Source organism: Lichenostomus cassidix, chromosome 14 (assembly GCF_008360975.1).
Source record: "Lichenostomus cassidix isolate B80296 chromosome 14, HeHo_3.0, whole genome shotgun sequence".
NCBI classification, from domain to species: domain Eukaryota; kingdom Metazoa; phylum Chordata; class Aves; order Passeriformes; family Meliphagidae; genus Lichenostomus; species Lichenostomus cassidix.
In genome coordinates this window covers 7,162,371-7,190,222 of record NC_139495.1, presented here as the reverse complement: position 1 = coordinate 7,190,222, position 27,852 = coordinate 7,162,371, and the positions used below count along the sequence as shown (strand labels likewise).

The following is a 27,852-nucleotide window of genomic DNA, read 5'->3' as shown; positions in this document are numbered from 1 at the left end:
GCAATTGTGCAATTTAATTTAGCCAAAAAGACCAACCTGAAGAGCTGGCAGGCCCACATGTTCCCTGTGCCTCCTCTCGGGGTTGGGATCCTCGGGGGGCTGTGGGTGCTTCCCATGGGAGCACCTGCCCCAGGACACCCCCTCCTTGGAGCTCCAAATCCAAGGGGAACAGAAACGAAAGCAAATTTGGGTGGCTGTCCCGTGAGCAGCGTTCTGGAGAACTGCACACCTTCCTGTCCCCACTCGCCCCGGGATCCTCCCATCGTTAACAACTAACGGTGTTGGCTGGGGGTTCTCCTCAGATTTTCATCGGTTTTCTCACTGGAGTGAAATATCCAGCACGGACCCTGCGCCATCGTGCTATGAGGCGGCGCGGCTCGCTGAGGGCGCGGGAGGCGGCGCCTGGCCAAGGCCGCGGGCGGGAAGGCGGCGCGGGCGGTGAGGAGAGGCCCCGCTGCCCGCCTCCCGCCTCCTCCCTCCTCCCTCCTTTCCCTCAGCGGGGCGGCTGCTCCTCCCACCGCCCGCCTTCCCTCAGCGGGGCGGCTGCTGGAGCTGGCTGCGGGGGCTGCGGGATTCTTCAGTGCCGGGCTGCGCGGCGGATCTGGGCTCTCCTAACCCGGTAGGTGCCGTCGCGGTGCGGGGCCGGCCCGGCGGCGGTGTGAAGCTGCCTCAGCGCTGCCCGCGGCGGGAAGCGCGGAAAGGGCGTTTTTAATTGCGGGAAAACGATGATCAGTGGGGTGGTCAGAGCCTGAGAAAGGCCGGCGGGCAAGCTTCTGAGCGGGCCAAAGAATAACCCGATCTGCGTTATTAGGCAGCACTGCTGCGCTTACACTTGAAGATTAGCATTTCGTTCATTTATGTCTCCACGACAGTGCGCATAATTTTGGTGCATACGCTGTGTAAAAGTGCCAAGCGCTGTCTGTGGCCGTGGAGCTGCGGGGTGAGCGCGGCTCAGTCCGCCCTGACAGCCTGGGACAGCTCCAAGATAGTTGGTGTTTGCAGAATTTTTCAAATGCCTCAATGCGCATAAAGCATGGGGTTAATGAACAACGTGGGGTACTGAGCAAATGCGCGCAAAAAGTCAGCGATAGGTAATTGTGCAGAGTATTTAAAGCCAGCTGAAATGACAGGTCTATTAATGGCAATGGAAGGATATTTTAAAGTTGTCTTGGAAGTTCCTTTTCTGTCCTTTTATACCCCCATATTTTGGGTACTGTCTGCGTGTTTGGCAGAAGGGTGGGCTTGCCTCGGAAGGGGTGTTCCTGTGCTTCACTGCCTGCAGCTCTAAAAGCCATTTGTGTGTTTGAAGCCGTGCTGTATTTCCTTACACGGGTTTTGTCTCACATGCTTCGTGCTCTGCGCTGGTGCAGATATACTCACCCATTTGCTTCATGAATGTTGTGTCGTTGCTGTCTAGCACTCAGACTAATACAGTGATTATCCCAGTTGCAGGCAACCTGAATGTGATTTGTGCCTTGGTAGTTGCAGTAGTGACACACTGGAAGGGAGCTGGGTTAAAGGCTTCTGAGTAGAAGATCTGTCTTTGGTAAGACAAGCTTTTCAAAGGTAAACAGTGAGTTATCTCTGGGGTTTTAATCTTCTTTTTTTATCACAGCTCTTACCCAGACTCACTAGACCTGTTTTCTTGCAGTGTGTGGTGCAGGTGAGAATAGACATTTGTTTTGTAGGGATCAATTTGGTGTTTGGAAAGCACAGTAGTTCTGTAATGTGCTACAGGGCATTAATATAGTTAGTGGGATTGTTCTGGACAATGTTACGTAGCTTTGTGTCTGTTGTTCATAAAGGTGATAATACTTTTTAAGGTGCCAAGTCTGTGTAGTTGCTTAGGTTAAATTTTGAATGTTAATCTGAAAGGTGACCCTTTTAAGAAAAAGCTGTTTGTTACTCTTACAGGTATCCTGTTAAATGGCTTTATCTGATGTGGTATTAAACCAAAAGGGATTTAGTATTATACCAGGAAGAGCTGGGTCATGCCTGCTTTAAAGCTTCTCTTCAACAGAACCTGGGACTTCTGTTACAGGGCAGCTCCTGCTCCCCTGTCCTGTGTTAAAGAGGTGCAGAGAGCCATGTCTGAGCTGAAACTGTGAGTTAGAAGAATCTGGAGATGCTCCAGTTGTCCCTTCTTTTGCTGACTGAAGCATTCCTACCGCTCAGCTCTTCGGGATGAATTAAGGCAGGTTTAGATGCTGAGGCCACTGTGGGAACTTGCTCAAGAGTCTCACCAAATCCAGCAGTGCTTTGTAACAACAGACACCAACAACAAACAAGTCATGCTTTAACAGCCCTGTGATGTGAATTTTCCCTGCTGTTTATCTATGTTCACATATTTGCATGTAGTCCTTGCAACTCACCTGCCCCTCCTGGCCGTGTGGCTCTTGGGTATAAAGGCAAGAGAAAGAAAAATACTTGAAACAGGTATTGGGAAAATAAAAATTAATAGAGACTAGAGCAGATTTAAGAACTGTATTTTAAATTATCTTCATTTTGAATCACATAGTACAAGGCTGATTAAAAAATGGAATAAATTTTCAAAGTGAGTTGGAGTAGGTAGTTAAAATTACAGGTTTTATGTGATAATGCAGGCTGGCAGGCTTGGTTCAGTGCAGTCTGACACTCTTTGTTGCTTAGCCTTAGGAAAGCTTCTGTAATGGATATTATAGATTAAATGATCAAAACACAACAACAGTAGTAACAAAAATTCCTAGATAGTACAACTTCTGTGCTATAATGCATAAGCCTTGGGATGAAGCTCAGGCTTTTTTTTAAGGCTTTTTGTCAAGCAAACTGTGAGGTTTAGAGCAATGAAGTTCAAAGTGTGGTTATTGAATTCTGTTTTAAAGACCATGTTATGTGAGTATGGTTCCTGGTACATACACTTCCAAAGTAAACACCACAAGTACTTTACAAGAAATATGGTTCCAAGAAAAACCAAGAGACTTTTATAAACACCCTTAGCTTTAAATAGAAACTGATTTGTGTGGTGATATTCCATTTACACAAGTAACAGAAATCAGAATGTTTGCAGTCACTGCTGCACAAACCTGCATTCCTGCATTGTTGCTGCTTCTCAAACTGTTGTGGACACCATGGATCTGCCGACGTGTGTGTGACAGTAAGAGCAGAGGGAGTGCAGGACAGCAGCTGTGGGCAGTGGGGCTGTCCAGTGCTCTGGTATGTCCTGGGTTAGTCACGTCCTTGAAGCATCATTTGACACCTGCTGTCTGTGTGTGTGACATGCAGTAGAGGTTCTCCAGCACTCAGTGCTCGCTGGTAAGATGATCACAGTAAAAAGGGCAACTGAGGACACCTTCCCCTGCCAGGTATGTGCTACTACCCCTTTCCACAATCGACAGCTCCCACGTGATCTTTGCTGGAATAGCAGGTTATATGGGTACTCCACAGCTGCTCCAGTGCAAAGGGAGATGAGTTGGCTGAGACCTCCTCCAGCAGTGGTTTTCCAGAGCTGCTGCTGCCTGATGGATATGGATATGGAGCACTGGCATTACACGTGTTGCTGGCTGAGGTGTGGGAATGCTGCCTCTGTCAGAAAAGCAGTAACCCACAAGATAATGTTGCTGGTGAAAGCTGCCGTGTGTTAAGGCACTGTTTCTCTGGTGACCAGTTTCTCAGTAACTGGGGAGTAAGGTCTGCAGCTATGAATACTTCTGTAGGAGTGTATTCATCTTCCTGTTTCGTTGAGAAAAAAGATTGAAATTGCAAAGAGCTGAGGAATAACAGTGAAGCAAAACTGAAAACCTTGGTTTATGTTTGTTTTATTAGACTAGCTGTGTGAAAATTCCTGATTTTGCTGGTGAAGTGAAGAACTAAACAATGTGACACTTAGAAGTGTCTGTTTTAAATTACATGCTGTTGCTCAGCCAGCATCAAGGCCAAATTCTGAAAATTCTCACTAATCCTCTGTTTATTACATGCCTGTATTTTCAGAGTATCTGTGTAAACTTCCACATCTTGCAGGGCTTTGATCATTCCTCCACCTCATATTTCTGCAGTGTGCTATGCTTTCAGCAGCCTGTTTTCCACTGTAGGCTGTTGGCTGTATGAGAGCTAAAAACCAACTTAACACTTGTGGATGGTGGAAAATTATTCCATGTTGCCCTAATAATATTCTCTAATTCATTTGACTGATAATTTGCACATAATATCCCTGAGAAGACTTACCCTGAAAAGATTTGAAAATCTGACTGTAGTGTTCAAAGTAAAACTCTCTCAAGTTTCTAAGTCTAGTGTTGTGAACTCGGCATTTCATATAGAGAATAATAAAAACATTTGGAGGAGGAGATAGTGAAGTACAGAATAATACTATCTCCTATCTTCTCAGTCCTGTAGCAGTTTAAAACCAGAATGCCTTCTGGAAACCCAGGTCTAGCACTTAGGTGTTCAAAACCACATGAAGGAACTTGAGGACTACTTTTAGAGAGCTGTAGGCAAATGCCTCTTTTCTGCCAGTGTGCTGACATCAGTGTCATACATTATTTGTTCTTTTAATAACAATCCTTTTCTTTTTTTTTCCTCTCTCACCCAGCTTCTTCCCTGCATTTGCATGTGCATTGGAGTAGTGGGTGTTCCAGCTGTTGCAGGAGTTAAACCAACCTCCTGCAAACATGGCAGACGAGGACCTTATTTTTCGTATGGAAGGGATTGATAATGCCAGAACAACTCCAGCGGACTCTGGGAATTATCTTGATGCTGATAGTGATGATGAAGACAATTATTTTATCTGTCCAATAACTGATGATCCAGTTTCTAACAAGTCTGCCAATACCAAAGTGGACAACTATTACAGCAACTTAGCAAAAACTGAGCAGTACAGTTCAAGCTCTTCTCCCAGAAGCTTTAGCTTTAAGGTAAGTATTGGCTCCAGTCTTCATTAAGGTTTTGGTTCTACTTAGTTGGCATGAGACCTTCTCTAACTGCTTCATCTCTTGTAACTTAACACTTTTCAATGAGGATACTCATCTGTTTTTTTCCAGACCTGCAGTTAATTCCATTGAGCCAGTAGTCTGACACTGCCATGGAATTGCTTACTGTCCCTTTCAGTTCAGTGGGAGATCTTGCTCCATGCAATCCAGGAGAACAATTCACTGCCATTAGGATCAAACTATTTACAATGCAGTACACTGATTGGGAGATTCAAAAGATAATACACTTGGTGCAAGATAAATTGGGGCCTGTCAGAAGATAATTTATTATGGATTTTGTGAATCTGTAATATTTTTAGTTGGACAAATAAAATCATAAATTATAAAATTGTAAGGGTAGGGTTTTATGTAATAGTTTCTTCTTAGGGAGTTTTGAGATGTTGACTTTCATGCTTGGGCATGAAGTGTCACACAGGCAGTAGTTTCTGGCAGTGTACACGAGCAGTATCTGACCTTTTTGGGATGAACATCAGTTGCAGCATTGCAGGGAGGTCAGAGGGACCATAGCTGGTACTTCCTTGGCAGTGTGTCCTTTTTCACTCAGCTCCTTTCACACAGATTAGCCCAGGAAATGGAGCTTCAAGTGACATCCACTCTGTAGTTTAGATATTCTAAATAAACACAGTTTGTGCTAAACTGGCATGTCTCTTAGATTTTGTCTAGATTAGGATTTAATGTGTTTTATTAACACATTTCTTATTATAAATATTAACATTTATTTAATCGATACTCTGAAATCTCAGTTATGCCTAATGCATGCTTTATTTGGGAAAGGATACCACGGGGGTATTTCAGTCAGATAGCATAGTGAGTAACAAAGTGCAAGTGAAGCTGGCTTATCTGCAGAAAAATCTTTACTAAAGCTAATTAAAAGAAACATTAAAAGATACATTTTCCTAAGGAAGGTGAGGAGCAAAAGCTTAGTACAGAAATGGGACAGATGTTGGTGTATGCTATGCTAAGCAGGTTGAGACCTGATAGGAAGTTTAGTCTTCATTTGTGTGTACATTTTAACATGTACTAACCACTTGCCTCTGGGTTTGCAGTGCAATTTCTGAGTCATATGGTCTGAGATAAAACTGATAAGGACTTCAGAAATTGCAATTATTTCTGCCTTCCTAAGCTGTCATTTTGCTTCTGTGGAATATTTGTGCCCATGTTTTCGTCTCCATAATGTCTAGTTTGGAATTGTAGCTCCTATCACAGATGAATTGCTTTGTGTTCAGATGTGGAGCAAGCAGGTCTCCATCTCCTGGTTAAACTGCAGGAGTGGTGACTTTCAACACAATGCAGCAGACAGGCAGAGCTAATGATGTCTTAAACCCCACTGCCTGGCCTATCAGAGTCTGCCTGTCAGACCTCAAAGCTAAAGAAAGACAGTGTGGGTCACTGATAATGAAAGGCAGAGCCAGACAGAAAAGCTGCTATTTATTCTCTGCCTTTAATCAGGACTCAGCAATGTTTAATTAGCTAGTTAATAGGCAAGACCCTTTTAAGACATGCTTTCCAATTAAAAAAAAAATTACCAATTTACTTCAACAGGTTTGTTCACAGGTGTACTAAGAATGAATTTAACTTGGGAATATAAACTGAAGAGTGGCTTTTAACTGGACTTTTTTTTTACTAACAAAGAGAAGCAAGGCTCTTTGTCAATCATTTGTCTTATCACATGTATTTTCCTACTTTCATGTCTCTCATGGATCCTTTAGAATGACACACAGCATCGTTCTAAGCATGGCTCTGTGGTTGACCATGGTCGGGTAGGTTCAAAAGAAAATGTCAACACCATATTTAATAGATGCACTATGATTTTTTTTTTGTTTGGGTTTTTTTTCCCTTCATTGACTTTTTTTGGGAGAACTGATTACCTCAGTCCATGAAAGTCATCAAATAAAAACTAAAAAAGGTACCTGTTAAATGGAATAATACCTATCTTGTGCTCTTTACCTTGAAATATCACTGTATGGCAGCCATATGCCTCCAGCAGGAGAAAAATTGTACTGTTAGCACCATTTCCATGAAGTCCAACTTCTGTTTGTTAGAAGGTTAAAATACAGCTTTTGTGCAGAGCACCTCATGAGATCAAGCACAAGTAATTAACTTGTTTAAATTATCATCTAACATGAACACAAATCACCTTTTGGAGAGGAAATCTACTCAAGAACGGTTTGATTCAACTGGTTGACCAAACAATTTTTCTTGCCGTGTCTCCTTATTTCTGTCACAGGTATTTAAACATGGAAACTCTCAGGTCTGTATGAGCTGTATTGCATGACCTGAGGCAACTTAATTTTCTTATGAAACATGTAGGAAATCTTTCTCAACATGTCCTTTAAACTTGTTTTCTTTAATGTAGTATTGTTTTCATTTTGTGTTGTTATTGGCAGAAAGGGGAGCATTTAAATTGTTTGCAAGGTATGTATAGTTAAAGCTGAAATTCAAAATAAACATGAACATTTAAAGCTTAGCTGCTTCAAAAACTTCCTTGATGCAATTGCTGACACAGATTTATACTGTATTTTTTAATTAAAAGAGATTGTTTTAAATTCCTGAGGATTAAAACCAAAAGAAAATTCCAAGATTTTAGAAGTTAGTGTTTCTGCACACTTGAATTTCAGTCAGAGAGGCAGTAATAATACCTCAGAGTTCTGTACTTCTTTACTGGCAGGGTACAAAGTGCTTTTTCTCCTGCTCACTTTGCAGAAGGCATTTGGCAAATCATAGAGTCATATCGCCAGTTTTCTTGGAAATATACAATGTAAAGAGAAGGAGAACAAAATGTTAAGAGTAAAGCGTCCAAATTGGCTGGTAGAGAGAGACTGTTTGTACTCCAGAAAACTACTTTGGTATTTTACTGTTGACTTGGTGGACATTGAAATAGCTACTTGTCTGGAATTGTTACAATAATCAATTTTTACAACATTGTGATTTCTTCATTCTCATGCTGAGCACAGTCTGGGACCCTTGGGTTCACAGAACTTTTTACTTTATCCACAATAGTTGTGTTTTTAATGGACTTTTTTATACATACTCATATGCATGCAAAACCAGCATATGCTGTTAGCAATGAGAAATTAAAAATGAAAACAGAAAAAGTGAATTAATATCATCTGGGTGTGCCTTATTGCCATTTGCAGTGTATGTTAGAGATACCTGCAAATTAGGCCTTGTAAATTATATCTGGTATATATGGTACCAGATTGTATCCTCAGTAACTTTACAGTTGTTGCAAATTGAACTGAAATCTATGCTTTGTTTCATTATAATTGAAACGATATGGTCTTTGGTACCATTTGGTCCTGGCTTTGAGTAGTGCTTTGGGGGCTTGTGTAGTTGCACATCTTCACAGCACTGAGATCCTGATGTGCTCTAGAAAATGCTGGTTTTGTGAGCTGCTGCTGATTATGAATAAAGTGCCAGTCTGTATCTTCTTCAGGAAACTTGGAAACATGCTATTGAGAAAGCCAAGCATATGCCTGATCCCTGGGCAGAATTCCATCTGGAGGACATTGAGACAGAACACGCCACTCGTTACAGGTCTGTTGGTCTTCCTGCTTTGGATGCTGCTATTAAATAGAACTGCTGGTTTGTGCAAGGGCTGTGTTTGTGTAGTGCAGAGTATCTCTAGTTACACAGCTGAAGAACTTTCATAATGCCCAAAGTGAGTGTCTTAACTCAGTCTCCCAGGAATATGTAAATACTGCACATCATCAGAAAATAAAGCTTTCAGTGAGCCGTTGTCACACTTTCCCACCTAAGCAGTGTCTAGGACTTTCACTGTGTAGACAGGAAACAAGGCTGAAAAGCATATTCTAGTTGATTTATTAATTCTGTAAACTTAATCTGATAAGGAAATTAATCCCAATAAACAGGCAGCATACTTAGTTTAAATAGTTTAGGAAAAAAGTGACATAGCCCTCCATGCCTTTCCCAAAATAGCAGTTTCAGTGTTGCTGGTCCATGCAGTATTGTTGCATGTGGCTGAAATCCTAATAAAGCCCAGAACAGCTCAGCATGGTGTACGTGCTAAAAGGGAGTTCAGCCTTTAAACTGGTTTCAGTGCTTTAACATGAGCTTTGCCAAAATATGTACTTTACTGACACAGGTTTCTGAGAGGAAGGGTTAGGGGTTAGAGGCCGGTTAATTACCACTTAGCATCAGTGTTTGGGGAGGCCTCCCTTCCTGTCACATACCAGTCATGCAGTGCTGCTCTTCCCCATGGACTGCATCTGTCCCTGGTCAGCCACACAGTCTTGAAATAGTTTGCATATTTTAAAATACAAATAATTTAGTGTTATTTGATATCCTGTTAAAAAGAGATGGCTCTGATATTCCTGTTTTCACCTCTTTTATCTGCTGTAAATTGGGGTGATACATAATATATGAGGGAGGTACTCTGTGCCGGTTGGGGGAACCAGGCTGGAGACAATCATGTGTTGATGACTCAGCTGCTGTGGTTCTCAATTTGGCTTTCACTGTGTTGGTAGTTAAAGGGGTGGGGAGAAACCACAGTCGTACTCTTTGTATTATCCCAGGGTTGTGGAGGGACTTGCTCCTCCCTCTGTGCAGTGTTGGGCAGTTCTTGGCCCCACTGCTTCCACAGCTGGTGCTGCTCACATCTTCCACTGTCCCGAGGCAAACATCCAGCCAGAACCAGGCTTATGCAAGCTCAGGTTTGAGGGAGACAACCTGTCCAGTGTGTAGAGCTTGGTGAGGCACTTTCTGCCTCAAGTGTGCTGCCAGGCATCACAGAGGAGGTTTAACTTCAAATCAGATGAAGCCTGATTTGCAGTGTTGCAGAAGTTCGGCTTCTGCTTTGGAATCTGCTCATTGACAGTAGGGTTCAGTGTCTCTTCAAAGAGACAAACATGTTTCTGCTCTCCTGCCCAAAGTGAGGAGGGCCAGAGTGTGGTGGGAAGACTAGAAGCTTTTGTGTGGGAGTGGCAGCAGCACTTTCAGTTACAGATAAGGAGGGATAGGTGCTGGGAATGGGAGGATTTGGGTTCCCTTTGCATTTTTCTGAGATGTGTCTCCTGATTTTGCAGGTACAATGCAGTTACTGGGGACTGGGTTGAAGATGAAGTCCTTATCAAGATGGCTTCACAAGTAAGATCACACTGTCCTTTATGTTTACTAGCAGCAAGTTTGTCATTTCCTTTCTGTTCCTAAATAGTGGCAGCAAGATGTTTTCCTCACAGAAGTTATGAAGTCTCAGTGTAATGATTTTCTCTGGTCTCTTTTTCTTTGTATCATTCTCTCCAGAGTAGAGTAGCAAATGGAGTCAGACCTTCCCTGTCAGCAACATGAGGCATTTGTTCCATTCCCGATGATTTCCCTTCCATTTCACCCCTCCCATTTCCTTCTGGCATCATTTCCCTGCCTGGCAATAGTCCTGCTATTTTCTGTGCTCCCAAATAATTTCTGCTCTTAGAATTTTCTGTATGTGAGGGTAGAAGGCACTGTCACTTCCCAGTTAAGTCCTGGGCTTGGTTGTGTGTTGGGGTTGCCTTGCTGTGTGCTGCAGGCACAGTATCTGGCATCTGGGGAGATGATGCTCTGTTTGGCACATCCTATATGGAAGCCTAAATGCAGAGAGCATGAGGTCTGTGAAGCTTCTTTAGGCAGACTCCCAACTGGGGAGAGAATTTAAACAGCTTATTTAAAAGACATACCATGTCTTCTCCATGGCATATGGGGGTGGGAAGCTTATCCAAATGTCTTTTCCCCAGATACCTGTTCTCACTGTCAGTGGGCTGTCACTTTTCCTTGAGGAAATATTTTATAGAGCCTGTTTGAAAACTGCTTTCTGCAGGATGTAAAGGGGAAGTCATGGTTGTGTCTCTTACTGGTTAGAAATTAACTTTGTGGAAATGGCAGTAACTGTGTTTTTGGTTTTTTCCCCAGCCTTTCGGCCGTGGAGCAATGCGAGAGTGTTTCAGAACGTGAGTATCTGCCCACTTTATCTTTGGCCTTCTTGCAGTATTTTTTTCTGTGGTGACTGAAATTTCACTTAGGTGTGGTGGAAATTGTGTAAAGCTTTCTAAAGGCATTGCTAAGGGATTTATTCCTGTTTGTGTGACTCCAGCTGCAGGGGTTGGGTTTTAGCAGGGAGAGTGTTCTCTGAATGTTCTACTTCAACCATCTTTTGGAGACAAATTATTCATAAAACTGTAGAAACAGCTATTTCGTTTCTGTATTCCTTGTGTGCTAATATATCTTAAAATTTGATATGAGGCCTGAAAAACAGAAATGTGATGTTTTGAAATTGAGCAAAATGGAAGAGAAGTAACCCCTCAGTGGCATTGGTTCAGTATCAGTTTGTGTTGGTGGTTCTGTTCGTGCAAAACCAGATAGATGCAATAGTGAATGAAGCCCAGGAAGTAACAAATCTCAGCCTGCTGACATTGATGCTGACATTGCTTTTAGCTCTTGTTATTTACCAAACTCCCCATTACACAATATTTTGAGTAATGCCATAAACAGAAATTTGTTAGCAGTTTTGCCTTAACCTTTTGTACAAAGAAAGCATAACTTGTATTTCAGATTCCTGCTGCTGAGATTTCCATGTGTCAGTGGTACAGTGATAATTCCCATCTGGAGCTCTCTCTTTTGTATTTTTGCAACTCTGCAAGCCTTTAGTTAATATAGTGACAGCATTAGCTGCATGTGGCCCAGTGAACCAATGAGAGGGTATTTGCTGTAGAAAAACTTGAGCTGGCTTGTTATATGCAGAGGAGTGCGTTCCTTCAAGCACTGGGAAGGTTTGAGATCTGGCTGAAGTTCCTACCTCTCTTCCTTGTTTATTCTTTCCAAGGCCTCTGTTGAAGTGACTGTGTGCTCATCCCTGCAGGAGGACAGGCAGCATGAAGTTGCTTTGCCTGTAGAGTGTCCCCTGTACTGAAAATCTCAGCACCAAGGTCTTGGGAGGGAGAGGAAAGGAAGAAGGGGGAAAGGTTGAGAGTTTGAATGCTGCTACTAATTAAAGCACCTGCTTAATGCATTTGTTGACCATCAGCAGATCCTCTGTTATCAAAGTTTTCCCATGCTACATACTACCACCCCCCTGCCCCAGCCCCCTTCTTTTGAGGGATCTGTGGACTAAAGATTTGCACAGCAACAAAAGGTAAAAGCTGCATCATGGAAACTGTCAGGTGCAGTTTTCCTTCTGGGAACATGTGGGTTACTGAGCAGTCACTGCTGTGTGTTGAGAAGCAGCAGATTGCTTTTATCCCAGGAGAGGTTTCTGAGTTCATGTTTGAAAGGCCACTCCCTGTTAATTTCTGCAGAAAATAATTGTTTACACTAGAACAGGTTGTTGAGGAGGCCCCAACCTTTCATACTGCAGGTTTGAAGGGAACAGGGAGGGAAAGGAATTGAGAAAAGGAGAAAGTTCAGAGTAGAAGTAGCTGCAGCCAAACCAAATAGTTTGTCACATCCCAGCCATTCCCATGGGATGTTTCATTTTCCCTTGTCCCCTACCTGTGCTTCAGGTTTCAGGTAGAATACCTGGTAAATGACTGAGGGTAATGCTCATCTTGGAGCCTGGCTCTGTCCACGCAGGCAAAGAAATGGGAAAGAATGAATTCAAATCCTTGGGTTTCCTTTCACCCGCGATTGATCTGTCTTTCAGAAAAAAGCTCTCCAACTTCTTACACACTCAGAACTGGAAAGGTGCCTATAATTATGTTGCCAAGCAATACATAGAGAGTGTGAGCAGGGATGTGTATTTTGAGGATGTTCGACTGCAGATGGAAGCAAAACTCTGGGGAGAAGAGTACAACCGACACAAGCCACCAAAACAGGTGCATTCAAAGATCTTGCTAAGCAAAATCTATTGGGCTTGTTTTCAGAATAATTTGGAGGGAATTACTTGTTCACATTCCATCACATTTAAATGCTTAGATAGAGTCTTTTGCCCTACTGTGTTTTCTGTTAAGTGATAGCTGATTTTGGGTGGAGTAAATACAGAAATTGCTTTATATTTCCAGGACTAGGGGCTGTGTGTTTGTGAACATCTGACTGTTCTCAGCTGTTGACTGAAAACCAATATAAAATGATGTTTGTATTGCTCTCTTTGATGTGAGCCCAGCTGCTTTTGAGATAACCAGAGATGTCACAGAATTTATTGCCAGCAGCAGTCTCAGCGGGCACTTAACTGTTGGTGCTCCAGAAAGGTTGATGCTTAAATCTTGCACACCCATCCAAACACGTAACTAGCATTGATTTTCAAGAAGAGCTGAAAACCTGCTGGAAGCCTTAATAATTTTAATAGCCAAGACGAATGTTTTTGGTATGTGAGGTATTTGCATTGCCTCCCATATGAAGAGTAGTTAATAACTACCTGTCTTGTAACAGCAAGGTGAGGTAGACAGTGAAGCATGCAGAGAGAAATGTACAAATCTAGAAGTTTTAAATGCTACATAGGAGAAAATACCTAAGTAGAGTGGTAGTTGTGATGGTTTCTCCTTTAGCAATGTGTCTGGGAGAGAGAGGAAAAAGATGAGGCAGGATACAGAGATACCTGAACAGTAGACATCTTCAGTCCTTCTCTGAAAAGGCGTTTTTTCAAGTTGTGCTGTAGTGATTGTATGCTCAGACTCTTTGCAATGTGCTCTTAAGGTACCCACGAAATAAAATAGAAAGCCAGCACTTGCTAAGAATTTTTTCAGGGGGGTTTGTTGCAGAAGTGAGGTGTTTTGAAGTCTCTGCTTTTGATTTATGGAATTCCTCCAATAACTCAGCAAGCACATGACTCTTCCCCCATCCCCTTGTTAAACAGAAGGATCTTTGCAATTGTTCAATTCTTGCATTGGGAAAGTTTTCACAGCTGGAGGATTCACACACACTTTGATCTGGAGACAGTATTCTGTTAGCCATTGTTTATCTTCTTTCCCTCTCCAGGTGGATATAGTACAGACCTGTATTATTGAAATGAAAAACAGACCTGGAAAGCCTCTCTTTCATCTGGAACATTACATTGAGGGCAAATACATCAAATACAACTCAAATTCTGGATTTGTGCGAGACGACAACATTCGTCTAACTCCGCAAGTGAGGCTTTGTTTAATGCTCTCCATAGAGTCTGCTGCAGGGAATTTCTTGGCTCTCTCCAGAGGTCTTGCATTACTGCCAAGGAAGGAAACTGCAGGCTCTGCACTACAATGCCAGATTAATTTCTCTATTTGCAGTTTGTCTACCCCTTACTTGGGGCCTGCTCTTTCAAGCACTGCGTTCTTCTTCATTGCATTTCAGTTGATAACAGTTGAGTTGAACAGGATTAATACTCTTTGGAAATCTTAAGCCCTTAATTATAACTGCAGGCATCAAAATATTTCAAACTTTTTTCAGATTTAGGCAATGAGAGAGATCTCTCATGTATTATGTACTGAACAGTCTTTTGGTGCCTCACGTAATATACAGAAGGAGGTGGCAGGTATCCAACTCAGGCAAATAAAAAATCTAATCCACTTGCATATAAGAATATGGATTTTTTTCAGCTACAGCCTCTGAATAGCTGAATCTGAGATTGCCTGCAGAAATACAAATACAGATTTCAAGTGATTCCTGGATCTTGTTAAATAAATTAAAAATACTATTGAAAAATGCAAAGTGGTCAATGTAGCAAATGAGTGTTTTACTGGGCCTTGAGAGTTTTGTTATTTATGGTTTTATTCCACTATTTTTAAGGTATTTTTCATGATGCTTAATGTATGCAGAGAGTTTATGTTCTGGGCTGTCTTTTGTGCACTGAATCAGTGCTGTGCTTTCACAGGTTGGGAACAAAATGTTCCATGGTATTTGCTGCAGTTTAAATGTTTGTCTGTCACCACCAGTCACCTCCCCCAGGCCTGGCAGTACTTTTTTGGAGGCCTTCCCAGAAGATTCCTAATATCTCAGTTTTATGCTGAAGAGAAGGGCTTTTTGTACCTGATTCTTGAAATGTGGTTTTTTGGAGAGAACAAATGTATGTTTCATTATCTGATGCACAAATGTAAACACAGAGCGGTTGTTCAGGGGGATCTCTCAGAGGGGAAGAAGAATTTGTGGGGATGCTCACATTTATTTATGGGTGGTTTTTTTCCAAATGTGGCAGAGCTAATGCTTGTTGGCAAAAGGAAGCAGTGTCCCAGAGTTGCAGAGCTTGCAGATTCACAGGCACAGCCAGAATGTTTATACAGAAGTTGTTCTGCACTGGCTTCAGAGCCCACTGTTGTTCTGTCTGCCAGCCAGCTCCCCACTACCTAAGTTGAAGACTGTAGTGAAAACCTCTAGTACAAAAATGAGAAATTAAGCAATCTCCTTTCCCCTGCCTGTGCCCTCTGCTTCTTTTCACCCTGCCTTTTTTAGCCTATTTGTGAGTTGGAACAGGTTGGGGAGACACAATCTGCCACATGCTTTTAGTAGTCTCTCTCTGCTTTCTTCATGATGTTCACTGATAGGTTATCAGGCTTCTTTTTCCATTTATAACAGGTGAATATGTGTTGCTGTTATCAGTAGATCGAGGGAGAGTGTTCTCAGACATCTTCTGTGGTTCTTTCCAGGCCTTCAGTCACTTCACCTTTGAGCGCTCAGGACACCAACTCATAGTTGTTGATATCCAGGGAGTTGGAGATCTTTACACAGACCCTCAGATCCATACAGAGAATGGTGCAGATTTTGGAGATGGCAACCTAGGTAAAATCAGTGATTCTGTTTCATATACTAAGGAGTTCTGATTTTTTTCTTCCCATCTCTGCTGAGTAGCCACTGCACTGGGTGAACTGACACATTTCTGCAAACAGCTGGGGAAGTTCTATTGTAAGGAGTCCTGAACAGGTCAGCTGTCATATAAGGGCAGACTTAAAATGAGAGCTGATCTTGGCTCATGTCTCCTGGCCTACTCCTAAACAAGTAATGTTATTAATTAGTTTCTACAATGTGAAGGCAATAATGATGGCCTTTGATTTCCTTGACACATGGCAGGAATGGACACAGCTGAATGCAGAGAGATGAGCACTGCATATTTTTTAAGTTCCAAGTATCTATATATGAAGTTGTTCATAGGACACAGAAAGTTTTGTAAGCAGGATCAAATTTAGGCATATTTCTCAGTTATTCAGCTTGTTCATACATAGCTTTTCAACATTTTTCAGACTTCCTTTCACTCTGTGCAGAGAGAGTGGAAAGCTCTTACAGGTGTTGAAGTGGAAGTGGGTTAAGCTGTGTGCTACAAAGCATTTTCTCTCTTTCTCTTGACTTCTCTAAAAAGCTTTGGGACTTTCAGCTTTCAATAAGTAAACCAGAATATAAAATTTGAGTAAAGCCTTTCTTCATTTTTTTTGTAATGCCTTAGGTGTTCGAGGTATGGCCTTGTTCTTTCATTCTCATTTCTGCAACAAGATCTGCAAAAGCATGGGGCTTGCACCATTTGATCTTTCGTCCAAAGAGAAAGATGCCTTGGATTATAACAAAAACTTGCTTGTAAGTGCTTGATGAAAATGTGTAATTAAGCTGTAGCTTCAATTCACATGGAACCTTGTGACACAGTGTATGTTTGGGACCAAGTTGATCTTTGAATGTTGAAATAATTTATAAGTTTTGGTTCTCACAAAGCTAATTTGGTGCTTGTTGCAAATTGATCTCAGTTTCAGCTGATTTTGGTGGAAATGGGACTTGATGAGAACTTCTAATGAAATTCAGTCCTAAACAGAATTCTCTCTGACAGTAAAAATGTCAGGGGTTGATATTTTGTTTCAGTGTAGAACTTTTCAAAGCAAATGCTTTTGTATACATGTTTATATTTATGCCCTCTCTTTTGTAGAGACCTCCTAATAAACATTCACATTGGCCTATAGAGCATGCTTAGAATACACAGAAGGATTATTCACAGGACTTTCTTGTTGGTTTGCCAAGGAATCTGCTCAGACAATTCTCCGTGGCACAGAGGAGAAGTGCGGCAGCAGCCGGGTGAGGACAGTGTCCGGGAGTCGACCCCCCCTGCTCTTCCGCCTGTCTGAAAACTCTGGGGATGAAAGCATGAGTGATGTGGCATTTGACTCCCTGCCCTGCTCTCCCTCCTCTGCAACCCCTCACAGCCAGAAGGTGGACATGCTGAGTGAGTGAGCCTCACACATCACCTCGGGGGAGTTCCTGGACATTGGATTTGTCTTACTTTGGGTTTGGCTTACTTTGTTTTTAAGCACAACAGCATTGATTTAGTCCAGAACACTTGTTTCTAACGCTCCTCTTTGAGCAGAAATAACACTGAAAGTACTTCTATGTAGATAATTAATGCACATAAGCTTCTGTGAAAAAAACAGCAGTAAAATGAGGATATGTAGAGCTTTTTCCTCAAGCATGTTATCCTTACAAAAACAAGCAAATACTTTTTTTTCTCCTAGACTGGCCTGTGTTCAATGAAGTAGATAACTTGGATCATCTTGACAACAAAAGGGTGAGTGTCTTTCCAACAGAAAATGAGGTTGCAGTTGCCTAATGAAATGTGTCTTTATAGGCTTTCCCAAAGGTTTTGTTCAGTAAAAGCATGTAAAGGTGCTCTGCTTGCTCTTGTTGTTGCAGATCATGTTGCCTCTGTGCATTTGCTTTTTCTAATAAAGGAAGAACATTTTATTTCAATATTTTAGTATTTGTTATTTTGCAGCCAGAAATTTATTTGCATCTGGTGTACTTTAACATGTGCTTCAAGCATGTGCCTGTTCACCCTGCCTGCAGGTTGTGTCTTGGGCACTTGTGCCAGCTGCTGTGATATGAAAGCCTAAAGAATCCCTATGAGCTCAGTCTCTGCAAATACTGGTACCATGGGATGTTAGAGAACCTTGCCTGAGAAGATGCCAGGAGTTTGCAATGGGCATTTTCCAGTGCTGGGCCTTAGTCCCAGGGGCTGTCAGTTACTGGTTTATCACTGAAGGCTGAAAATATATTGAGTGGACTCTTGATTTGATAAAATATGTGAGTCCTTGATTTTTTTTTTTTAGTGTATATAAGGGAGAAGACAATCTTAGAGAGTACCTTCTGTATCATTAAGTCCTGCTCTTTCTGACAGAGGTAGCACAATCATTTTCATCCAGTATAACCATCCAGTATTTTTCACTGAAGCAGCAAAAAGTTTGCTCTGTGAGAAATGTCAAGCTGTTACAAAGTGTGATGCGAATGCTGTTCTGTTCTTGTCTTCTGTAGGATTTTGAAAATGGTGGAGACAGTGGATATCCCAGTGAAAAGAGAAGTGAGACAGAAGATCTGGATCATAGAGAGAGGGTAAGAACCTGACTAGTATTGCAGAGTTGGGCCTGTTCTTACTTAAACTGTTTTTGAAGAAGAACCTTATTTTTTATCCTTCTCAGTGTAGATCTGATCGTGATCTAGACTTTGAAAACAGAGGAAACAAAGAAATTCCCCTATGTTGAAAAATTACTTATTCGTATTGGGAATGATGCTCTTACAGGAAAAAGATGATTTGTAATGGGTAGCTTAATTTCAAATATCATATTTGATTACATGTTGTTGTATGGGTTTTTTAAGTATTGCATATTGCGTTTGGGAAGTGTAGCAATCTTGTCACATGGAATCCATGAATATGATCTGGTATCCCACTCATTTACCCTCTCTACTTTGTATGGCTTGAAACATTACAGAACTTATCTGTTGTTCTCAGGTAGCAATATGGTACTTTAGAATTCCTGTGGGTTAGTTGGTTACTCCTCTAAAATACAAATTCTTAAATAAATGCTTTTTGACCTGGAGATCTTAACAAGATATTTAATTAGAAGACAGGAAAGAGGATACTGCTTCTGAAGATACCACTTCTTTTGTCACCTCCTTTGGGCAAGGTATTTGTCATGGCATCCCCAGTTTACAGAATTAAATCCCATGTGTGCCAAGTTCAATATCATTTTGGTATGTTTCTTAATATATTGTGATATCACTCAAAGAAGAGGATCCAGTGGAAACAGTTTTGGTCATTGTCACTATTGATTCTGCAGGATAGAAATAGTCTAGAGGAGTAACTGGCACCCATCAGTTGCTGCAAATTGAATGATGCAAATCTTTACTTTTGCAAATCTTTACATTTACAACGTAGGGCCATTCAAACAACAACCGGAGGCAGGAGTCTGATGAAGACAGTTTGGGAAGCTCTGCAAGGGTAAATAAAGTAGAAATGTTCACAGACTGAGTTTGCTGCTCTGCTTGTCCTTTGTTCCACTCATCTGCCACCTAACCACATCACTAAACCAGATGTCAGTTTCCCTTCCTTTTCAGCTACAGAAAATGTTTATTAATATCAACTTACCACTCTGTTATTTCCTTTTATGTTTTGTCTTTATTTTCTCATTAAAGATGTACTGTGAAACAAATTGTCACCTCTGTAACTGATCTCTGCCATAAATGAATGATTATGCATGGGTTTCTCACTTTAAAAAAATTACAGTTCTGTGGATTTTTTTTCTGCGTAACTAAATTATATTTCCTTTCTGCACCTTATTTTTGGAATTGTGTCCTATATGTGGTTGTATGATTTCTTAAAAACATCCAGTGTTTGAAACAGATACACAGTGGAGAGAACTACTGTCACCTGAGTTAGGAAAGGCCAGACCTTGTATATTTTCACAAAAGATAACTTCTGTGATAATTTGTTTTGGGTATAAACTTAAACAAATAACTACTGTGAAAGAAAAAACAGAACTTTAACAACAGTTAATGATTTATTTAGATATGATTTTCACAATTTCCTTGGAATTATTTTATTTTGCTGTTTGAGCTTTAACAGACCAAAATTCTGTGCCAGTAACTTTTCCTGTTGTATTTCCCCTGTGTACCTGCAAAGGCCTTCATTTTGATGGGATTATTTTCAGCTACTGTTTCCCATCAATCCATTACGTTGAAAAATTTCCTGTCATTTGGGTTGCTTTTCCTGAGAAATGCCAATGCATGTATCTGCCTATCATCATCTGCATTGTTACTTGTTATTTTTCTAGAGTTCTAGAATGCAAGCTGTGTTCAAAGTGTTGTGAATTGAAATTCTGATTAGAAAAGTATGGCGTTTATTTTCTTGCGTGTGGATAACATCAGTGCTTGCAGTCTGACTGTTCAGTTGCTTATTTTTGTAAGTAACTTACTCTGATTCAGAACTTTAAGAAGATTCTTCACTGCAAAGTGATGATGTTTGGATTAGAAATAGAGGTCTTTACTCTGTTTCTTTAGTGAAGAATAATAACCATTTATTCAGCTACTAACATGACTTTTGAAAGCCATGTTTTAAAAGGCAGGATTTACTAATAAGTAACAACATTAATGGAGGCTTTGATTTCTGGATGGTAAACCATATGGATGAGAATTTTAATTCTGACTACAAATAATAGTGTATTTCATATTTCAGATCAGTGTGGAGAAATGGAATCTCTACAACCCTTCCAGAGTCCACATTCACAGACCATCCTGTGTAGCCCAAGAAATTCAGAGGCTCAATACCTTAGAACTTGAAAAGAAAATTGGGAAGTCAATCCTTGGAAAGGTAGGATGGGTCTACTGATACTGTTTTATCCAACAAGAAACATTTTGTATTTATTACTTACATAAAGTTGCCCTGCATGCATTTATTTGTGCAGGTAAAAATAACACATCCATAGCTTTCTGTCACCTACCCATGTTGTAGAAAGGACATCTGAGTTCAGGAACCTGTGAATTCCATCTGCTTTTGACCTTGCAAGGTCTGGGCTCCTTTGGGAAGAGCCCCGCTGTTGGTTAGTGTGCCTTTCCAGAGGCATCACACAGAGGAGATACAATGGGATGGAAATGGTGTTCCTTACCCACATACTTTGCACATAGGCAAAGCTGAGCCCCTGAAAACTGGTAGCATGGACTGACTCTGTTTATTCCAGACTATTCCAGATAAGGCAAATGTGAATTAAGTTTGGGTTTACGTATGGCTTTATACCTAAAACATGGTGTAAATCTTCCTGAACATCGTGAGAGCCTTAGGAGTTCTCAAACCTTCTGTGTGGGAAGAAACCTATTTTTCACAGAATTATTTAGGTTGGAAAAGATCTCTAAGATCATTGAGTCCAACTTGTGACAAATCACCACCTTGTCAACCAGACCATAACACTAAGTGCCATGTCCAATTGTTTCTTGAACACCTTCAGGAACAGTGATTCCACTGCTTCCCTGGGCAGTCCATTTCAATGTTTAACAACTCTTTCCATGAAGGAATTCTTCCTGATATCCAGCCTGAACCTCCCCTGGTACAGCTTGAAGCTATGTCCTCTCATCCTGTCACCAGCTGCTTGGGAGAAGATGCTGACCCCTGTCTTGGTAGAACCTCCTTCCAGATAATTACAGAGAGTGATAAGGTTTCCCCTGAGCCTCCTCTTACTCCAGGACATACCCCTAAGACCTGTTAAAGTATGGGCAGAGTGGTTTTGAAGGATCAGATCCCTACATCCTCCTTGTGTCTCTCCTGTGCAATTGTGTCCAGGTTCACCTGGCCATGGTTCGCTATCACGAAGCCGGACGTTTCTGTGAGAAGGACAAGGAATGGGATCAGGAGTCAGCCCTGTTCCACCTAGAGCATGCTGCAGACTGTGGGGAGCTGGAAGCCATTGTTGGGTTGGGACTCATGTGCTCTCAGCTGCCACATCACATTCTTTCTGAGGTCACTCTGGAGGTATGGAGAATGCCAAAAAGCAGAATTATGGTCCATTGTAAAAATAACATAAGAATAGCAGGAAATGGAGACAAAACAAAAACCATAGTTAGGTGTTCTGTTGCCTCTTCAGAGAAAACAGATTACTTTGTGATGAAGGATTTGGACAAAATGGAGAAAAATCCTGCTTCTTTCTGGTTTTGCCAGCAAATACTTCATGCCTTTGGGAAGCTTTTGAAGCCACCTTAACTGTTCAGCTGCTTTGTTTCTTGTGGCTGTGCCAGTTTCTCAGACATTGCTGACTGAGAAACTGCATTTTATGGTAGAGGGAGGAAGGGATTGTTTTACTTAGAAATATGCATTTTTAAGGTTTTGTTTCTTTACTAGGATACAAAGGAGAACAGAAATAAAGGATTTAATTACTTGCTGAGAGCAGCAGAAGCTGGAGACCGGCCTTCCATGATTTTGGTAGCAAGAGCATATGATACAGGTGTAAATCTTGGTGCAGACAGGTACTGTGCACGGCTGAGTAAGTTAACTTGGTGGTACTTCACTGAGGCGAGGCTGGGGCAATGATTTTTCTGCTTCTGAATTTTAGCATGTCCTTGTTATTTACATGAGTTTTCTGTTTTGCACAACAGTGAAACTTTAAATTTTACCACTGTCAAATAACATTAAACTTTTAATTGAACTTTACTGAGCATTCTCAATATGAAAACCACTGATTTTAAAGTATTATGAAACAAGACTCTGCAACTTCAGATTTTTTCTGAATCAGTTAATTTCACAAATGTAAGTGCCAGACTAAAACCATACAACTGGTAATGAAGCTCAGACTCTGAAGTTCTGCAAAAGACTTCAGTCTGATACTTTCTGCTCTGTAATTCCTGCATAAAGTGACCTCAGCCTTATTTTGCTGTAGTGACATAGTGCTGCAGTGCAGTTAGTGAGTCTCCATGAGAACATTTGCTTTCTTGGAGAGTATCAAGGCTCTGAGAAGCCAGTACAAAATCAGATGCTGAATCTCCAATACAAAGTGCATTTGTTTCCTGAGGGAGCCATCTTCAAAAATTGTTTTTGACTTCAGAGCACAGGATTGGAAGGAGGCACTGCACTGGTACAATGCTGCACTGAACATGACTGACTATGATGAGGGAGGTGAATATGATGGCACTCAGGACGAGCCCCGCTATCTGCTCCTGGCCAGGGAAGCAGAGATGTTAATGATGGGAGGGTTCAACCTGGATAAGGATCCACAGAGATCAGGTGAGGCCTCGTTTTGTTGCTGTTATCTGTAGTCTTGCTTTCCTTCTCCTTCATCATGTACCCCAAAAATGGATTTCTCCCTACAGCTGTTAGAGGGCCAAAACATAGAGAGGGCCAGTACCTTCAGATTTAATGATGCTGGGTGTAACAAGGCTGGTAGCAGTGAAAGCAGAGATCTTGGCAGTGACAGGGTAGTGGGTGGTGCCAGGTCCAGTCTGTGGCACACTGACTCACTGCCAGGCAACCTTCACACCCTCCGAGGTTGCTCCTCTGGGTCACTCCCCTGAGCTGCAGGTTGCTGCTTGTAGTTTGAGTTACACCCATGACTCCCAAGCCCTACACAACATTCTCTCAGTTCATATGCAGTCTGCATGCTAGATGTCTGTCTTGGGGGCTCCTACGGGCTGGTCCTATTTCCAGTCCTTCCAAATCCATTGAGGAGCCATCAGCAGCCAGTTGTATACCTTACAACTTGAAGAGCAGAAACCAGATTCCCAGCTTGTATAACTCTGACACTATTAAAACACACCCATACATCCGGCCCTGCAGTTTGATTTCAGTTTCTCCTTTTGTCCTTTATTTGCTTCAGGCTAAAGCCATGGTGGTTCTTTACTCTGTCAACATAACTGATACTGTTTCCTCTCCAGGTGAGCTTTACACAGAAGCAGCAGAAGCAGCAATGGAAGCCATGAAAGGCAGACTGGCAAATCAGTATTACCAAAAAGCAGAAGAGGCTTGGGCAATGATGGAAGAATGACACTGAATTGAACCAGTTCTTGTATATAACGTTTTTATAGACTTGCTGCATTTGCAGCTAAAAAGATATATTTTTATGTGATGTTACCAGTTTCTTTTTCTTGTATTTTAGTTTTATATTTTTTTTGAGGGGAGAAATCTAAGTGTAAGTAGTATGTAGGGTGCCATAGCATACTTCTGTTTGTGTTTTAAAGCTGTAATACACACTTGGACCTTTTGTACTTTTTTAACTGCTAGAACTGAGGGGCCTAGTTTTTTTGACCAAAAAAATGAGGCCTTATTGTTTAGGTTTTACATGTCATGTTTTTTACACAGCAAATGATCAGTGTGTTTACATTTTTTTTCTCCTTCCCACATACAGAAAAACATTTTCCTAAATTCTCAGCATTTCTTCATCATTTTTGGTGTATCTCACCAAATTTGCACACGATTGTAAATTCTCAGATTATGGATGCAGCTACTGATATTAATAAGTAGTCCCATTCTATTTTGCTGAAATTGTTGGACACTGTTATTCTCATGAATTCCAGATGGAATCCTTCATTTGAGGAGGGGTAGAGAAGATGATTCAGATTGGCTGTGAGAATATTCAGAGTAGATATTGTATTCATTACCAGCATTGCATATTATATCATTAGAAAATCGCTCATGTTCCTGATGAGGTGAGGCATCCAGCTACCTCTCTCATTTCCACATTTTGCACCATGTAAAAGTTTAGTTGTATAAAATTCTACTGATCGTATATTTGTCCAATGTTGTACAATAGCATGATTTCTAATATATGGGTAATTTGAAGTTATTTTTGCAGTGGTGTCTCAAATCTCAGTGAAGCTAGATCATCTCTCTTAAAAGGAGAATACATTTTCTACCATTTCCAGATGGATGTTTGAAGAGGTTAGGAGATGTTGATTCACCTATTTCTATGTACAGAAAACAATTTATATGGTTTAAATATATTTTAAAATGTTATTTTATCTGCAAATGGTTTCAAATGCCAGTTAAAGAAGAATTGCTGGTTAAAAAGGGAGAACAGTACTATCCCCAAATACTTGAATTTTTGTCCTCTTTGCCTAATCTTAACCAATGAGGGGAGAACAAGTGGATGGTAGGGGTTGAATTATTGCATAGACTTAAGCGTCTTCCAAATCCAGTCTTTTATTCCAAAGCTGCTGTGCCATCTATATGGATAGTACAGAAGGTGTTCCCTATTCCTTGGTTGTGGTAAACTGTCATTCTGCAAAAGATTTAAGATGGGAGCTTCTGCTTCCTTGTCCTTACAGTCTCCTGAGGGTGTAAATTGATGTGCACAAGGGGCAGCCCCTGAGAAGGGCTGGATGACCTGTAATGCTCACCACTTCAGCCAAGCTTTTAAAAGCAGGCTTAAAGCTAAGAAGGCTCTGAGATGATGCAGGATTGATTAGGATTTCTCAATTGCATAGCCAAGGAATATTAATTTCTTGTAAAATGCAGAAACCGTTCAGGGAACAGAAATCAGTTCTCCCTTTCCTGTGCAAGTGCTTGTCACTGGGATCAAATTATGCTACCCATTTTCTCTTTATAGTGGCAGGTGGATCTTGAATTTCTGTTTAGACAGTATCCAAGGATGATGTCAATAACAACTGCCACTGTCTGAAGGAGGTGATCTCCTGGTCATTAAGAGAGTGAGATGGGAGGATTTGAGTCCTTTCTAGGAGAGAAGGGAAAGTTATCCTTGGATGCTGTGCTTTTGGGTGGTGCTGTAACCACCAGGCAGTTGTAGCTGTGAGCAGCCTTGCAACACATGACAACATCTTTTTGCTGTATATTGCAGGGGTTGTGGGAAAGCAGTGCCCATGGCCTAATTTTTGTTTTGTTTTGAGAGTGAAGAGAAAGCTCTTCACTCATTAATGGAGGAATGTCTCATTTCTATATCTCAGTTGGTCTTAGATATTGAGGTACTAAAATGACCAGATTTTTTGTACCTAATATACTGAAATAGAACCAGGGGACTGCAATTCAGATTAATGTTTTCAGTCCCTATCCAAAGTTCTGCTTTAGGTGCCTAAAGCCTCTCTGGGATGTGGCCTTCTTTGCTATTTCAGTTCATAGCATTAAGATATCAGCTGTCAATGAAAGGTGAAACCACTCACCTCTGAAGACAGTTGAGTAGTCTGATTTGTGCAAAACCTATACAGTGTAGGGACTATAGCAAATTCAGACAAAAGGATTTGTTTCCCTCATAAGGTGTTGATACCAAATTTTTGAGATTTTCCTTGAGAAGGAAGCATGTGTGACAACACCACTAACTCTGTAGGGAGGAGATTGAAAGTGCCTGTCCAAAATGTGCATGCAAAGGATGTAATTATTGACACTTTTTGGTGCAGTTTAATTTGCTAAATTCAGTAGTTGCTAAAGTTGCTGACAGCTCTGTGTAGATCTGGTATGTAAACTCAGTGCAAAAATTATTGTGATTAATTCTTTGTTTGCAAATACTACTTTTTAGTGATGAAGACAACCTTCTGTCTAAGGTGAATCATATGATTTAGCCATGCAATAAATGGGACTGTCAATAATATGAAAATGGAAATTGTTTACAGAAATATTCACAACTTACTCTGTGACATTCTTCTGAAGGGAAAAACTGTATATTTGAAAGACTTTTGCAATGATATCGCTATATGCTGTGTTTTTAATCCATTCACAATGAATAAATAAAAATCTGTATTTTTAAAAAATGTGAAAATAAATCTGAGGCTCAGCCTGCCAGAACTTACCCGGGTTCAGTGTTTTCAGATGTCAGTGGGAATATTGTTGGGTAAGGACAGTGAGATGGAAGCCTCTGTTTGTATGTCAGACAAGCAAATACTGCTTGCCTGCATCACTGAGTCCTGCCATTCACTTTGTCTGGGTTCATTCTAGCTAGTCAATAAAATTGGGGTTTTTGTCACTTTTCTCAGTAGAGTTTTACTCGTTGTTTGTGGGTGTTTTGTTGTTTGCTTTTGTTTGCTTGTTTTTTTGCTTTATAAATTGCCAAAATTCAATCCTAATATTGCCAGCTCCCAGAAATCCTCTGTTTTTTGTGTTATTCCATTCCTGGTTTCATTCCCTTTCAATAGTCAGAAGTAACTAACTGGGAGGAAATTATTAGACGTGTAGCAACAAAATCTGTTTTCCTCCAGAAAACCAAATGTTTGATGAGCTCTGTGATTTGCATTTTATTACACATGTGGTGTCTGTAACTAATGGAGGATAAAATGTAATGGCTGAAGGGCTCATTTGCAGGATGCTGCAGAGGCCTCCCTATGCCTTAGCTTTTGATTTGAGCATGGGCTGGAAATACCTGGGCTCTGATTTGAGCTGGGAGACGTTTTAGTCCTCGTTACAATATCTAGTGATACACTGTCATTGCCATGATTTATTTCCCTTTCTGTTCAAGAATAATCTTTGATACCAGCCCTTTCAAACTGTTAAAAATGGAGCTCTTGCTGTTGCTTTTTTATTGCTTTGACAGATGGAACTTACTATACCTGTGTAATTTAAATAATGTGAAATTATTCTCTAGCGAAGGCACTGTGAAATAGCAGAATTTCCTAACAAAAAAGCACCAGCTGGGTCTTTGCGCTGTAGAATCAGTAAGATGAAAAATGGTAAAATTTGGCACTGCTCTAGCTTTATAGCCTGTGTAGTTTTTAGATATAACTGCTCTCACTGAGTGTTTGGCAAGTGTAACAAAGTAAGAATAGCATTCCTCAGAAACCATGGAGACAGCAAACTCTTACAGCTTATAAACTGTAAATAAGAATATTGTCTGTTTCTTAATTACTGGTCTGTGGGACTGATTTGAATCTCACTCTCTTCCCTCACAGATGTAATTTCACTCAGAGTAGAATGAGTGCTGACAGAGCCAGGTGCAGTTAAGATGAGCCAAATCAGGACTTCTCATCTGAATTTGGACAGGCAGAATTTCATTTGAACCTCTCAGGCTGGATGCAGGGCAGTGCTGCCAGGGGTGAGTCAGGGTATTTTCAGGTTTAAGTTCAGGGGTATCTCCCACGTTGCTCTCACTGCTGGACCTGACTCCTGTGTGGGGACAGCTCAGGGGTTTGTAACTCTTGGACTTGGCCCTTGGTCTTGGCCCAAAGATACAAGTGTTGGGTCCTTGCTGTTCTCTGGCTAGCTCCTGTGCCAGGAAAACAATGTAATGGGGATGGTAGCTTTGAGTTCTCCTCTATGTTAATTCTTTTTTAATTT

General features: G+C 41.1%; 1 protein-coding gene across 3 annotated transcripts; it reads left to right on the top strand.

The window, feature by feature from the left end:
* The first annotated feature begins 481 nt into the window (after positions 1-481).
* On the top strand, positions 482-26,553 carry EEF2K (eukaryotic elongation factor 2 kinase). 3 transcript variants are annotated; one of them, XM_085074688.1, is made up of 19 exons: positions 482-619; positions 4,565-4,886; positions 6,671-6,721; positions 8,398-8,498; positions 10,007-10,067; positions 10,866-10,903; positions 12,592-12,763; positions 13,863-14,012; positions 15,503-15,635; positions 16,294-16,421; positions 16,854-17,055; positions 17,342-17,394; positions 18,138-18,215; positions 19,039-19,101; positions 20,335-20,469; positions 21,433-21,621; positions 21,988-22,112; positions 22,688-22,866; positions 23,514-26,553. In XM_085074688.1, the coding sequence occupies exons 2-19, from the start codon at positions 4,644-4,646 to the stop codon at positions 23,621-23,623; spliced, it is 2,211 nt and encodes a 736-aa protein (XP_084930814.1). In that variant the 5' UTR covers positions 482-619; positions 4,565-4,643; the 3' UTR covers positions 23,624-26,553. The 3 variants fall into 3 exon arrangements, with proteins under 3 accessions (XP_084930814.1, XP_084930815.1, XP_084930816.1); XM_085074689.1 differs by lacking the exon at positions 6,671-6,721; XM_085074690.1 differs by lacking the exon at positions 19,039-19,101.
* The last annotated feature ends 1,299 nt before the right edge of the window (positions 26,554-27,852 follow it).

Bases quoted from the DNA above. Each gene is read 5' to 3' on its own strand.
- EEF2K (XM_085074688.1), top strand. From the start codon at position 4,644: ATGGCAGACGAGGACCTTATTTTTCGTATGGAAGGGATTGATAATGCC. The intron at 17,056-17,341 runs GTGAGTGAGCCT...TTTTTCTCCTAG, and splicing joins CCAGAAGGTGGACATGCTGA to ACTGGCCTGTGTTCAATGAA. The intron at 22,113-22,687 runs GTACTGTGCACG...TTTTGACTTCAG, and splicing joins GTAAATCTTGGTGCAGACAG to AGCACAGGATTGGAAGGAGG.